Here is a 13,600-nt window from a genome sequence, read left to right as displayed (position 1 = left end):
CAGTGTTGCATTCTCATTTGGGGGAGCTAAGCGGGGAAAAAAGCTAGGTTTCGGCGCGTTTAAAAAACGCGGTAAACGAGGCCCTGCATAGGAACAGTGATAATAAGCGTGAGCTTTCATATATACCTTGAAGTTACACAATAATTGTGAGAGACATGATCGAATACAGCGAATTTTTTCAACTTAGTAATGGTAAAATGACTGCAAAATCCACCGATATAACGAACTCCCTTCGTACATGTACAGTGGTAAACACATTTTGCAAGTGCGTTATACTGGGCTTTCTGTTTCTTGGAAATTTAGGTCTTAGCATAATATAAATGATCTCAGGCAGCCGAAAATTGTGACTTGTCTGAACAAAGCAGACATGGTTTATACCGAAAGTTTTTTGAAACGGGCATTTAGATTAAAGCTTCATAAAATCCTTTAGAACCGTCCCCAGTCCAGTTTGCTCTATCTAGTGAAATAGAAACAAAATTTGGAAAAAAAAATAGCAAACTAAAAGAAAAGAAAACTAGCAAAAGGAACTTCACGGCCACACGCAGTCGAGGCAATCCCCACGTGACCGCGGTACCAAGTCAAGATGGCGGACGATCGTGAACCTCCTGCTCTTTTCGACGACGACGGTGACACGCCAGAATCCAAGCCAGACGAGCAAACAAACGGTGATCTTTTCATCGGAGAGACAACTGAGATCACTCTAGATGATGGCGAGTCAAAAGATGAAGAAGCGCCTATAGAAAGTGATGAGGGTGCTGCCGATGGCGCGGGAGACGAGCAGGAACAGAAGAGCGAAACCTCTGCTGCAGCCTCCGTGGATGTCACGAACCTCTCAAAACCGAGTGAAGATGACAGCAAACCACCTTCTAAAGAAAAGGCCGAGGTTGGAATGCAGCTAAGAGCTTATATTTTACGCCTGTTTTCTGTTCACGTTCAAACATAATCACTCCGATAATTGATCTCAATTTCCCTACCATATTGGTCAGCTAATCACATTTTCAAGATAAGCTAATCAAAATAACGTCAAGGACTCCGTTGGTGATCATTAATTGTTTAATTGACGGGAAAAAATACTGAAACATAGGGGTAAATTTAAATAAGGGTTTTGACGTGCTTTATTCATGATTCACTGAATTAGAGAAGTAGTTGAAATCAGTGAAAAACAGACTTCAAAGTCAGTGACATTAAGCTTAATTATTTTGTTTACACTGTAACTTCTTTGACACAGAATTATATATCTCACTATTGTGCAGAATAATTCAAAAAGAAATCTACCAACAGGTTGCAAAAGTAAGAATTTTGCTGAAGGCATTTCCAATATATATATCCCATACACTACTGCTTGTAAGCAGCTGTTGTGTACATAGAGAGGGTGTGTATTGAGGTAGGAACATGGTATAAATTTACAATTATGGAAAAGAGAGAGCCATCCAAAATTGCAAATTTAATGTGTGAAATAGGTGATCTTTAAATTGAAAATCTGTGACTTTTGATGGTACAACTAAAATCCATTGACAAACCACAGTGAAGATAGAACCAGCCAAGCAACATGACAACCTTCACTGATGGGATCTCTATTCTTAGGAACTCCTTGGAGCCCCTGTTAGGTTGAATCAGGCAAGTGTATTGGGTTGAAAGTGTGTGACAGGTGACATTATTGTGCTAATTTCCAGTTTAAAGATGTTCCAAACTTTCTCACAGATCATCAATGATCGTGTGCAGCCTAGGTGGGGTCTTGTTGACCTACATGTCAGAGCTTACAAATATACTCAAGATTTGTACATGTACCCTACTATAAACATGTACGATGTATTTGTATACTGTCATGTTGGCAATTTGTCGGACACGGTCGTGAAAGACAGGCTTCTGACCCTAATGAATCTTGGTACACAGACAACAACTGCACGTTTTGAAGTAGGTAAAGTCTGTTTCAGGCCAGTGGCCCTTACAGCTGGAGCTTATTCCAGTTTCTGTAGCATGAAGCAACTAGGAGTTTCTCTACTCCCCCATGGATGAAAAGGAATAGTACAGTAAATGAATTCAGCTACTTATGTGTCATCTTTTTGGGAGAGACATTTTAGAAAATTCCTTCATCTAAGACATTTTCTTTTGTTGACAGGAAAAAGAAACTGTAGAGGAAGAGGAAGAAGAAGACGACACATTTGACATGAATATTAAAGTAACAGATCCTGAAAAAATTGGTGTGTTTGCTTTTACTTGGCATTTACAGTAATTTTGTTTAAAGGTCTACATGTAACTGCTACCAACTCCAAAGTAAACATGTGGAAGTCAATCTATCAACATTTATTTTTCAGAAACAAAATGATAAATTGTGCTTTATTTTGAACCTTCTGTGGGTGTATTAATTGGGTTTGGTCAAAAGGACATTAGTTTGCACAAGTAGATGCAGGGACTTAGAGCAACTCAATCTTTGCTGCAGCCTGGATTCAGAGCACATGCACAACCTATCACAGTACCTTTGATCGGTTTACAAATGTAGGCCAACTGAGTCCTCTTCTCAACTTGTACAATGCTTATGTTAGTTAACTGCAAACAGAAAATGAATTTTGCATTTTGAATTGCTGCTATCAATAATTACCAGTTGGCTCAATCTAGAAATCTCAAATATAACATTCCAATTGAAAGAAAGAACTCCTTTTAAAATATTTTAACTGCTTATTTTCTGTATGTATATGTTGTAGGTCAAAATGAAATCCTGGTTAAAATGAAATTCCTTTGTTTTATTATTGCAGGGTCATGAGTAAAATTATTTGGGTTAGAAGACAAAGAAAATTGAGCATCAAATTAGGTTAAAATCATTTTCACCTGAATTTCATTTTGACCTACAACATATGCATGTTTATGTACATGTATGTACATACCTTTAGTAAGTGTTCTGTATCATTTTGGGTTTTAGTAGGTCTTTTTTGGCTTCATCCAGCAGAACTCAAAGTGAGTAGATAAAGTATTCTTGAATGCAATATTTTACTTACAGTGTGTGATATTACTTTCTAGGTGATGGCATGAGCTCATATATGGTGTTTAAAGTTACCACAGTGGTAAGAAACTTGGTCTTTTGTATCATTCCAATACAGTATCTTGGCTCTTTGCCAAGTTTATAATTTTATTCCCTTGCCTTGTGATGTTTATCACACCATAATGTTACTGATAGTAATTTATAGGAAGCCAAACTAGACACCCCAGTAGACAATAGTTCAAAATTCTCAGAGAGAAATACTGGAGAACATTCCAGTATAGATGTTACATCCACAGCAACATCACTTAAACAATTTAAATGTCTGCTTTCTCCTAGACAAGCATGCCAACTTTCAAGAATTCAGAGACATCAGTAAAGCGTCGATTCAGTGACTTCCTTGGGCTTCATGACAGACTGAATGGTAAATTTCTTCACCTGGGAAGGATTGTTCCTCCTGCTCCTGAGAAGTCTGTTGTTGGTAAGTTATACGGGCAAAGTCTGCTCTTGAGCCAAGAGGCACACATAGGGCAACTTGGAGAATTCTAACTCCAAAATGGGATGCTAGTCCATAGTAAGGTTACCCCAGCATTACATTTTGCAGGCACCTATCTATATGTGTATATATATATGTATGTTGTGATTCAATTTTTACCTCTGCTTTAAATTATTCAAACCATTTTCTTTTTCACTTTTTTTGGGTGGGACAGGGGAGGGGGGGGGGTGGGTGGGGATCTTAAATTAGTAGCATGCACACTATCCACTTCACCACAGTCCTTATTCTACTCTACCCTTTCTCAGTCCCTAATCCTACCCTAACCCCATCAAGAACCCATATCCAATCCTTCCCCAACATTTACCATACTACTACCGTACGTATACTACATGTACAACAATTTTTTTAGAAAAATCTTGGTCGCACTTACATTTGAAAATTCAATTTTGGACTTGGTAGTTCGCCTTCGTCTCCACTAGGCTACAAGGAATCATTGTTTATGTCCCCATGTTTGTTAGCTGATAAATTATGGGTATGACTCCCCCTTCCTCTTTTGTAAAAATTAAACAGATGTGAACAATGAAACTGGTGTGAAAAATTTAAAGCTGAGGAAAAATTGAACGACACATGTAACATCTACAGAGAGGTACTGCAAAAGTAAATGTAAAAGTAAATATACAATAATTTTAAAGGGTCAAGTCAAATAAAAATAAAACATATTAAGTCATGAGGTAAAAATAAAACAAATATGTATGTGTGTGTATGTGTAGCTGCCTTTTTGCTGATATTTTCTGAGTAGATTTTGGTTTATTTTACAGGTATGACTATGGTCAAGTTGGGAAAGGGAGAAGAAAATAATCCAGTAGACTTTATTAACAAGAGGAGAGCTGCCTTGGAAAGGTACTAGCTAATGTAAAATGTTTCATGATGTCATGAAGTACTCTCCCAATATTACTACTGAATATAGCCTGTAAGTGCAGAAATGGAGGGCAGTGGTGAGTGATATCCTTTTGTTCACCAGTGCTGAGCCAAGTGAATTTCCTTTCTTTAATGGTAAGATAGGAACTGTATGTGCCATGTACATGTGCATCACATTTACATGTTCATGTGCATTTAATTTGCTTTCTTTTCAGCCCTGTAAAAATGTTTTGTATTATCAGGCAGGATAACAGAAGACGTGCATGTACTAAAGCAGTAAAGGCTAGACTAGGGTTGCTTATTAGCCAGGATTTGTGAACTGTAGTGTGAAGTACACGTGTAGGCAGCCAGTAATTACTTTACTGTAGACAGCAAAACTGCTGGTTGCTAGGAACTTTTTGACAGAGCTGTCGTGTACATAAAGCACCTAGGTGACTCGGCCATCTCATGCTTGACATGCTTGACATGCTTGTCTATCATAGTCAATTCAGGGATTTAAGACAGATTCCGCTCAAAGTTCGAGCAATAAGTGCAAAAATTATTTACTGAAAATCTACTCATAGCACGGAAACTTTTGGAATACTATTTAAAACAACTCACTTGAGTTCACTTCTCTAAGTGACCCCGTGATTAAATTTTCAAGCGTTCTCAAGAAAGTTCATGTCAAACCTCGTAAGAATGCTTAAAGCATGTGTTAATATGTTTTTAACTAACACGAAACGTCTGTTTTAATTGAAATATGGATAACTTGAAGTTTAATTTTCTCTCACGGGGTCAGCTTGAGAGCCACAGTCTCAATAAGTTCTTCTTAACTGTATTCAAAATATTACCATGCCATGAGGTTTTTTTGGTAACTTATTTTTTGCCATTATTGCTCGAATGTTCTGTGGAAATCATCTCAATAATCACTGGCTTTCTGCTTTTCAGATATCTTAACAGAGTTGCAAGGCATCCAACCCTGCGTGAAGATCCAGATTTCCGACAATTCTTAGAGGCTGATGTGGTAATGTTGCATTGTTTTTCTTGTATGCTTTATGGTCAATTTGCCCATCCCAATTTTACTCCCTATGGTTTACAGCAAAATTAATTGCTCAAGACTAAATCAGTTAAGAAGATGACTTGTCAACCTTCTACATATGTTTCAGTAAGAACTGGTAACCTGCAAAATTCGCCATCTATGGGAAGCAAATTTACATAAATTATCCGTATATTTCCTCTGTCGTCGTATCTATAACAAAATTCTTGATCATGATTGGTTCTCTGTGTGCCTATTTGTTACATAATCATCACGTAATCATGTGGGTGTCCAATTACAAGTATCCAATTACAACTTTTTGCAATTGGATACCTGTAATTGGACACCTATGTGATTTGCACCTTAATTACACCCACTCTTAGAATGGCTTCCTTCTCAATTTTTCCTACAGCTTTTAAAGCTTATGGAAAATGCTAGTACCTTTATTGCTCAAACGAAATTACTTCTCAAAAGACTGTCAATTTGAAATTTGTTATAGATACGATTAATTAGTAATTGGACTTCGTGTCATACAATTCAGGGAGTAACCATGCCTCACTCTTCATGGTCTACCGATTTTGAAATTACTCACCCGATTACTACCTGAATTGTACTCAACTTGGTCCAAATACTATTACAAACTAATAATATAATGGTAAAAACTGAACTTTAACCAGCTGCCTGCCGTGCAGTTTTGGCCACCTGCATAAAAAACGTATTGTAACCCCTGCCTCTGTCTTTTTTTTCCATGTACACTAACATTTACATGTACAGTACTCACCTCATTTTTCTTAGTCCAGACAGCCTCTTGGGTTGAGAAGTATGCGTTCACTTCTAGTATAATATACTAGAAATGGACATGTATTATTATTGTTATAACAGCACTTACGTTGACATAAATGTGCAAGATGCAGTATGTAAAAAGATGATGATTGTCTTTGGATACAAAATGTTTGTGACCCTGACATGGCCTTTTGCACATCCTAATTTCAATTTGAAAGAGTGCTGAGTAAAACAGGTTAATGACTTGTCAATAGAGTTTACTGAACATTGTTCAATAAGTTCTTGTAGAAAGCATTTTTATACCATGCTTAGATTTTTATCTTTTGCACATTAGTTACCCAGAGCTAAAGACACTGCAGCACTCAGTGGGGGTGGTCTGAAGCGGTTTGTAAAATCTGTTGGAGACACAATGTTCCAGCTGACCACAAAGATGTCTGAATCTGACCAGGTGAGATACAGAGGTGCACTATCTGTCAGTGGCAGCTGTTTGCGGAGTTGGGTTTGTGAAGGTTGAGAGGAACAAATCAAAGCAACAGATATAGCAGTGATCATCATGGTTCTGTAATGTGGAAACCCTATTTTCTAGCTTCAGAACATTTATAAGTAAGACATTGCCAAAACTCTACAAGAGGATCAAGCTCAATATAAAAGTTAATTTGATCAATTACCTCTCAATACTGTAAGCCATTTGGCTCTCAGTCATTGCTCCGGGATCTTGTTGCTCTAAGTTTCTACTCAATATAGCCACAAGATAATATTTTCCTTATACTCGTATCAATGGTACAAAATGTTTTAATTAGAATTTGAAAAAATATTTTGATTTCATCTAGACATTATAATTATGTACAGTTGTAAACTTTCTTAGCATGATAAACTGATTGATGTTGTTGTTAACACTTTTAGTGGTTTGAAGAGAAGCAGCAACAGATTGAAACTCTTGATCAGCAGTTGAAGAAACTTCATCAAAGTATAGAAATGCTTGCCATGCAAAGACGAGGTTGGTTTCTTAGATGTCAACATTGTTTTAGTTTGTTTCCTTTATACCCATTGAGTTATTATTGTACATGTACATGTAGTGCTATTATTGATGTTGTTTTACTTTTTGTCTCTCTTTTTGGTAACAGCCATGTCACTTATCTCTTGTCCAAACTTTTTCAGGGACTTTGTTGGAGAAAGAACACATATGTTACATAAAAATTTTATGTTAGTGAGAAAAAGTTTGCCTGTGACAGACAACATCCACTGAGATGCATGTCCCTACTAGTTTAAACTTTCTTTTTGGGTTTACAGTGTATGTGTTCATTGACATAATCTGTTTTCTTTGCAGACTTAAGTTCTTCTACTGCAGCATTTGCCAAGTCAACTGCTATGCTTAGTAAGAGAATTCTTGTTTTTGTCTACAATACATTGTATTATTATATGATTGTATGTTCTGATATGTTGTCAGCATGCATTACATCTGTTGAGTCCCTTCTCCCTTCCTTGACAACAACAGTAGTTGCGATTCAGTTTTTTTTTTTCACAGAGAGGTTTGTTGTAACATGTTAAGTATGCTGTACTGTATCTTTATGGATAATGAGACATATTGGTGGCAAGTCATAACTCATCCATGACTCATTCCGTAAATCCCATGTAGTCAACTTTTGCCATTTCTGTTTAACAGGTAATGCCGAGGAACATGCTACGCTGTCTCGTGCACTGTCACAACTTGCTGAGGTTGAAGAGAAAATCGAACAGCTTCACATACAACAGGTATACGATCTGATCAAATTGGATTTCTCCCCGGGGGAGAGGGTACTTTGGGAATTTCTGGGTGGGGATGTGCCACTGGGACCCTGGAACCCTTAGCCTACACCAGAGCTAGTTCAGCTGTATCTTGTTACCCTATACTAGAGTAAACTACCCAAATCCCCCAATCTATCAACACTATTGAGGCTGATTTGCGTAAATTTAAACTTGCTGATTAGATTTTTTTTTATATTTTTGAGTGGCAGTTCCTGGTTTCCTTAGTCTAGATAAAATCTTCAACCAATGAGTCAGTTTTTGGAAAAATGATACCCTATTCTAGACCCAAACGCCCTGATTTATATACCCTATCCTAGAGTAAACTGCTTGAAAACCATACCCTTCACAGGGGCACATACCTACATAGCCCATATATGGCAGTGCCCCCCCCCCCCCGGGATTTCTCTTACTTTATTCATGGATAACTCTAAAGTGTAAGGCAGCCCTGAGTTATGAGGCTCTCTACCAATTGCCATGCCCTTCTATATTGGTCTGGCTGGGAGAGTTTGATGTTTGCTCTTTTGTGAGCTGATCATGCTCACAAATTTAATGGTATTCCTAAAGCTAGATATTAATAGGGACTTGTAAGTCAGTGTACAGGTACTGTAGTGAGCATGAGTGGAACTTTTCAAAGCTAGTGATGATACTTTGTATTATCCTGTTTCACACCAGTCTCTTACATGTATTCAACGGGTCAGCAACAGAGAGAAGTGAAGGCTCTGGGAGCATAACTGCATTGAAATTCAAAAGTCGTACTCAAAACTTGTACTTGTTTTGCCACATGTATATCTAAAGCTCTGTTATCTCTGCTTGGAATTGTTTAAGTATAGTCGTATAGAGTTGACATGATCTCAATCAGTTGCAATCATGAGGAATGCACTGAGCTCTTGAAGGAAACTTTCCTTTGCACCAGCTAAGTGCATTCCTAACATACGAGCAACAATGATTTGAAAAGGCATGTTGCCTGTTTTACAGTCATGCATGTTTGAAGAATGAGCCACTGTTTTCTGGTCAAGGGGAGACATAAGGAAATTCTGAAAAAATTGCATTGTAAATGCACACCATCAGTGATGATTGATTCAAAAGGTGCAATTAAGTGACCACGAACAGAAATTCTAAACTGCTGCAAGGGATGTGTACTCTTAACAGCTGCTAACAAAAGACTACTGAAACTTAGGTACGTACGTTTTTTATGAGGTTGTTTGACTTGTAGTCTGTTCCTTTGCATTTCAGGCGGACTCTGACTTTTATGTGGTGGCTGAACTGTTGAAGGATTACATTGGTCTCATTCAGGCAGTCAAGGTGAGGAATGATGTTTTGATGTTTTGATGTTTTGATGTTTTTATGTTTCGTGTAAACATGAGCCACCTAGATTAGTTCAGCTATCCGTGGGCATGTTATAATTATAATTTTGATTTGAAAACAAAAATAAAATGTATGTATGTAAATGTATGTACTTCATTATGTTTGCTATCATACAGTATTTCAATGATCAATTGCTATACTGTTATATATCAGTCTCTGATTTCAACACCCTGAATGCTGGAAGATCATTTAAAAAATCTCCACTAGTGGTATTCTATGAAGCGTCGCTAGATATGTTCTTAGAAATATTCAGAGCAAAGCACAGACAGTTTTTAAACCATTTTCTATGTTGCTGTTGAGGATGGCTCATTACATCAGAGAAACAAAGCCATTTCTGTCACAATATAACAGTTAAACTCCTTCTGAAGTTTCCTGGTAGTTCGGAAGGATGTTTTATATTGTTTGCTTGGTTTTGTTCTTTCCGAAAAAATATACTCTCCTAGTGTTGTAAGCTTCCAGTGAAATCATGTTATGAAGGTACATGTAATAGCGGAGCTCTGGCGGCCCAAAGGGCCGTCAAGCGGAGCCCCATACTCATATAGGAAAGAAAAGGAAACCCATGAGTTGATTTTCTCATGGTTATCATGGCTAGCGGTATTGCTCGTGGGCGCATACGCACAACGACGACGACGGCGGCGGCGGAGTTGCCCAACATGGCGGCCATACTCCAAATAATAGGTTGACAGACATGCAGCCTTGATTTACCGTGTACTTCTTTAATATTGGACATCCATGTTATGATCAATTGACTCCTGTCAAAACAAAGTATCCGCTGACCAGTATCATGTGACCATATCGCAGGCTCAAGTTTACAAATGCTGATTTTCGATTGCATCGCGGACTCATCTCAGGTTAACTTGTTAAAAACAGGGCAGAATTGTTGGGAAGCCGGTTAACGCTAACCCAGGATTAAAAGTTAAGCGAATTATAACTTTTCTTCTATACAAATGGTTTTTGGTGCTTTTTTTGTGTTTATAGTGATTATTAAAACTCAAAACAGAAGGCCAAACCTCAATGCAAAGTTACAAAACTCAAATCAAAATTCTACCTTTTCCTGGGTTAGCTTAATTCAGCTCTGAACAACCGTTCCAGGAGCTACGTTTCTAGGCTAACCTAAATCTATATATTATGATGACCTTTTTTTCACAACCCCCCTGGGGTATTGGACCGTAGATTCTTCTTCGCCATGCCGCGCGGTCACGTGCAACCACTGCTGCCCCGCTCCATGACGTAAAACCAAAGGTTGTCCTTTCATACTCGGCGGTTACCCACGTCAAAACATAAACTGTTTTGTGATTCTTGTTTTCCACAGGCAAGTTTCCAGGAACGTGTACGTTCATATAGTAACTGGCAGCATGCACAGCAGATGTTGACCAAGAAGAGAGAAGCTCTGGTCAAGCTGGAACTGGCCTCTAAGAATGAAAAACTCCCTCAAGCACAGGAGGAGGTCAAAGAGGTTAGAAAGCTGGCAATCCGAATAGAAATTTGGTTGGGGTCTTACGACTGCGTTGCTTGAGACCTGATTAGAAAGCATTGTTTTTTTGGTCAACTTGGCGTACACGATTGAACAATTTTTGTGTCGACGGGTGATAATGTGAGTGAAGCGAAAATACTGTGTCTTCTCCCTTTCTTTTTCTTTACATTTTTAGTGGGAGCACAAGGTAGAGAAAGGGGAAGAAGATTTTGGAAAGATTTCAAAGATGATCCAGAAAGAGATGGCACGATTTGAGGTGAGAAATATGTATAACGAATGTGAACAAGCGAGTCGCCTGTTAAGTGAAGAACATCCAATATACCGGGGAGGAAGGGTGCACATTTTGTGGATTTGAAGATCAGCTTAATACATCTCATCCAAAATGAATTGCAGCGACATTGTTGCTGAGCAAATTAATAAAAAAGAAATAAGTAAACACCGGTGAAAAGGACAATAAAAGCAACAGCAGAAAAGAACTTTTCATTGACAGTGGTGCAATTTATTTAGCTTCAGGTACAGTGTTTGAGCTTCTGAATATAATAATAATAACTTTTTGTCGAAATTGTTTAGCCAAGGGATAACCCTCTGCTAATAGAGGGCACCTACCTAAAAAGAAATTACAAAACCGAAGAATAATTTAAAAATTAGCCTATTTACAAGTCTAATGAAAATAAAAGCATTTGAATGAAGAAAAAAAAAACTAATAAATTAATATTCTTAAATCAAACCATTTTTTTCATCTCTTTTAACATGTCGAACGAATAGTATCGAAATCAACCAATAAGAACTCAAAGCAAAAACGTGCCATCGGCGCAAAGCGCGGGAAAACGCGCGAACAGCAAGTGACGGTTGGTTTTGGTTGTTGCTTCTGATTGGTTGAAATCACAGCATGCATACCCTGATTGGTCGGAGCAGTTTACACGAGTTGCATGATGATTGAAGCAATCGTTCAGAGCTTGGCTGACGCAAACCCAGTTTACAATAAACTGGTCTAAAGATTTCGTTTCCTCGACAGAAAAATCGAGTGAAAGATTTCCGTGAATCGATGGTCAAGTACCTAGAGGCCATGATGGAAAGCCAGCAACAGGTTTGTTACTAAGGGAGGGGAGGTAGCGTGAAATAATTTTGTTGTTGTTGTTATTGTTTAGTTGTTTGTTTTTTACAATGATGACTTGAGTAATTTGTGCCAAAAAGGCCTTTACACGCGGTAAAAAGAACTGGTCAATGCTATTAACATGATTGATTCCCACCTGCAAGTTGATTCTAAAAGCGATTACTATCTAAATCTTCTTAAACCAAGAAACGAAGATTGCCGGAAAATTGTGAAAGTATAACTTTCTGGGTGAAATCAAAAGCGGAAGTGGGAAGGGTGGCAAACGAACTTGGCCCATTTCCTGCCGCAGAAAAAAGCAAAAATGTTGAAATTTAGAAACCAAAAAGGCGGCCCCGAATCTCGTCCACTTGATTCCCCCCTTTGACCCCCTCCCGTAGAGCCCCCTCTCGTAGAGCCCCCTCTCGTAGAACCCCCTCTCGTAGAGCCCCCTCCCGTAGAGCCCCCTCTTGTAGAGCCCCCTCTCTAGAACCCCCTCTCGTAGAGCCCCCTCCCGTAGAGGCCCATCTCTGATACGGACGATCAAATCTAGATAAGATAGACGATAACCAATTAACGGCCTAAATAACTGCTAACAAAAACTATTATGCTCTTATAGCTATCTAAGTTGGTACGATTGCTGATAATAAAATGCGATATACATGAATCGTGACCTATCTATTTGTTAATGTGTCCTTGTCAACTAATGATTTCCTATTTTTTTTTCTCACAGCTGATCAAATACTGGGAAGGTTTCCTACCGGAGGCCAAAGCCATTGCGTAGAAAACTAATTTCTTTCTATTGGAATAAAAACTTAGTACGTATATATGTTTTCTTAAAGCACTTGATTCTTCCGTTAGTTTGAATCCTACAATGAAACAGAGACGTTGTAATAATTTATCAACGTTTATTTCTGATTTCAAGAAGTTATTTTAGCTTAAATGTACGTTTATTAGTCACTACGCAAAATTGAAAACTTTGTCACGTGTCGGAATTTGAAGCGTTGCAGGACCCAAACATTTCCGTAATGAAAATGTCATGTGCCAGATAGGGCATTTGTATTGCTCTACATAGTAAATAAGCTGGTAAATCAAGATATTGTTGAGTGCTTGTGAAAACCAACTGCTGTTAAACATGTTCTGATCTTCACTCTCCGGTTTACCTTTCATGTGTTCGTATTGATTAGAAATCAAAGGTGGTTTGTCACCAATCCAGCGAGAGACCGAAATAACAAAGTCGTGGCGGCCATTTTGGTGGTGCAAACAAAAAAAGCTGATTAGAAATCTTTTGTTAATGACCATCAACATGACGGCGATGACGTCACACGAAAAGCAAGAATGGCACAGTGTCAGTGAACAAAATTCATTTTGAAACTGAAGAGTGCAACTCCCCTGTCCCAAGTCCCTACTTATTAACATTTGACCAGATTAAGTATGTTTATCAAGCAGATAATGGCATTCCATATTAAAACCGCTCTTTTCACATTAAACGGGACTGGAGATAAAATTTCACAGACAGAGTATAGTTAGGTTATATTAACAGTCGATCAAGGAGCTGAAGAAAGGTAAAGAGAACTAAATGTTTTTATAGTAGCAAGGCATGTTTGTGGCTAGAAATATGAGCAAAATGAAATAAAGTTTGATCGTAATTTTAATTTCTTGTGTTTGTGCTTGTATCGACCATCTCAGACCAGTGTGCA

The 13,600-nt window shown here is 38.1% G+C and overlaps 1 protein-coding gene across 1 annotated transcript; it reads left to right on the top strand.

The window, feature by feature from the left end:
- Positions 1 to 552: 552 nt before the first annotated feature.
- On the top strand, positions 553 to 13,555 carry LOC145500574 (sorting nexin-2-like). Its single transcript, XM_081480096.1, has 15 exons — positions 553 to 883; positions 2,120 to 2,201; positions 3,016 to 3,059; positions 3,314 to 3,455; positions 4,289 to 4,370; positions 5,316 to 5,391; positions 6,521 to 6,634; positions 7,090 to 7,183; positions 7,514 to 7,561; positions 7,850 to 7,938; positions 9,205 to 9,273; positions 10,649 to 10,792; positions 10,986 to 11,066; positions 11,826 to 11,897; positions 12,634 to 13,555. The coding sequence occupies exons 1-15, from the start codon at positions 584 to 586 to the stop codon at positions 12,682 to 12,684; spliced, it is 1,488 nt and encodes a 495-aa protein (XP_081336222.1). The 5' UTR covers positions 553 to 583; the 3' UTR covers positions 12,685 to 13,555.
- The last annotated feature ends 45 nt before the right edge of the window (positions 13,556 to 13,600 follow it).

Source organism: Orbicella franksi, chromosome 1 (assembly GCF_964199315.1).
Source record: "Orbicella franksi chromosome 1, jaOrbFran1.1, whole genome shotgun sequence".
NCBI classification, from domain to species: Eukaryota; Metazoa; Cnidaria; class Anthozoa; order Scleractinia; family Merulinidae; genus Orbicella; species Orbicella franksi.
Note: the sequence above shows the minus strand (reverse complement) of the source record. Positions and strands in the feature narration are given on the sequence as shown.